This window comes from Pteropus vampyrus, unplaced genomic scaffold, assembly GCF_000151845.1.
Source record: "Pteropus vampyrus isolate Shadow unplaced genomic scaffold, Pvam_2.0 Scaffold5766, whole genome shotgun sequence".
NCBI lineage: Eukaryota > Metazoa > Chordata > Mammalia > Chiroptera > Pteropodidae > Pteropus > Pteropus vampyrus.
In genome coordinates, this window is record NW_011894547.1 from 1 (window position 1) to 519 (window position 519).

Genomic DNA, 519 nt, shown 5'->3' on the forward strand with positions numbered 1-519 from the left:
ATAGCTTAGAAAAGTAAAATCGTGTCAGTTGTTCACCCAACTTTTGTTTATTAAAATAATAAACTCCAAAATATCAAAAACTTTAAAGCTTATCCTTAAGACCTTTGGTCCATTGGTACATGTGATAATCACAGTTAACTTCTGACTCACCCTTCCCGCGTAGTGCATGACCGTGAACGCTGTGCCTTGACCTTTGAGTGCAACGTTTCCATTCCCGTCCCTCATGGGGGAATACACTGCATTTGTATTTGAGGATTCTAGGAGACTTTGGAGCTTTTTGGGAAGACTTGGTTCCACTGACCAAATCATTTGACTTTCTTCATCCAATAAAGAGAGAAATCCAGATGGCGTCTGAAAGTTAAGAGAAAAGAATTATTTTCTTCTACTACTCAATTAATTATTTTTGTTATTATTCCTGGATGCTCATTTATATTTTCATTATTTCATAAACAGCTCACAGAAAATAAATATCTTTACGTTTAAGACTCATCTATTTTTGCTTACTGCTGTATGCCCACC

The 519-nt window shown here is 35.8% G+C and overlaps 1 protein-coding gene across 1 annotated transcript in view; it reads right to left on the minus strand.

The window, feature by feature from the left end:
* Positions 1-102: 102 nt before the first annotated feature.
* LOC105310545 (unconventional myosin-XVI-like) overlaps positions 103-519 on the minus strand; it is a gene marked incomplete at its 3' end in the record, with an annotated part of 4,141 nt that continues 3,724 nt past the window's right edge. The window contains exon 2 of the mRNA XM_011386710.2: positions 103-351. Within this exon, the coding sequence (XP_011385012.1) occupies positions 103-351 (249 nt within the window). The remainder of the gene's footprint in view (positions 352-519) is intronic.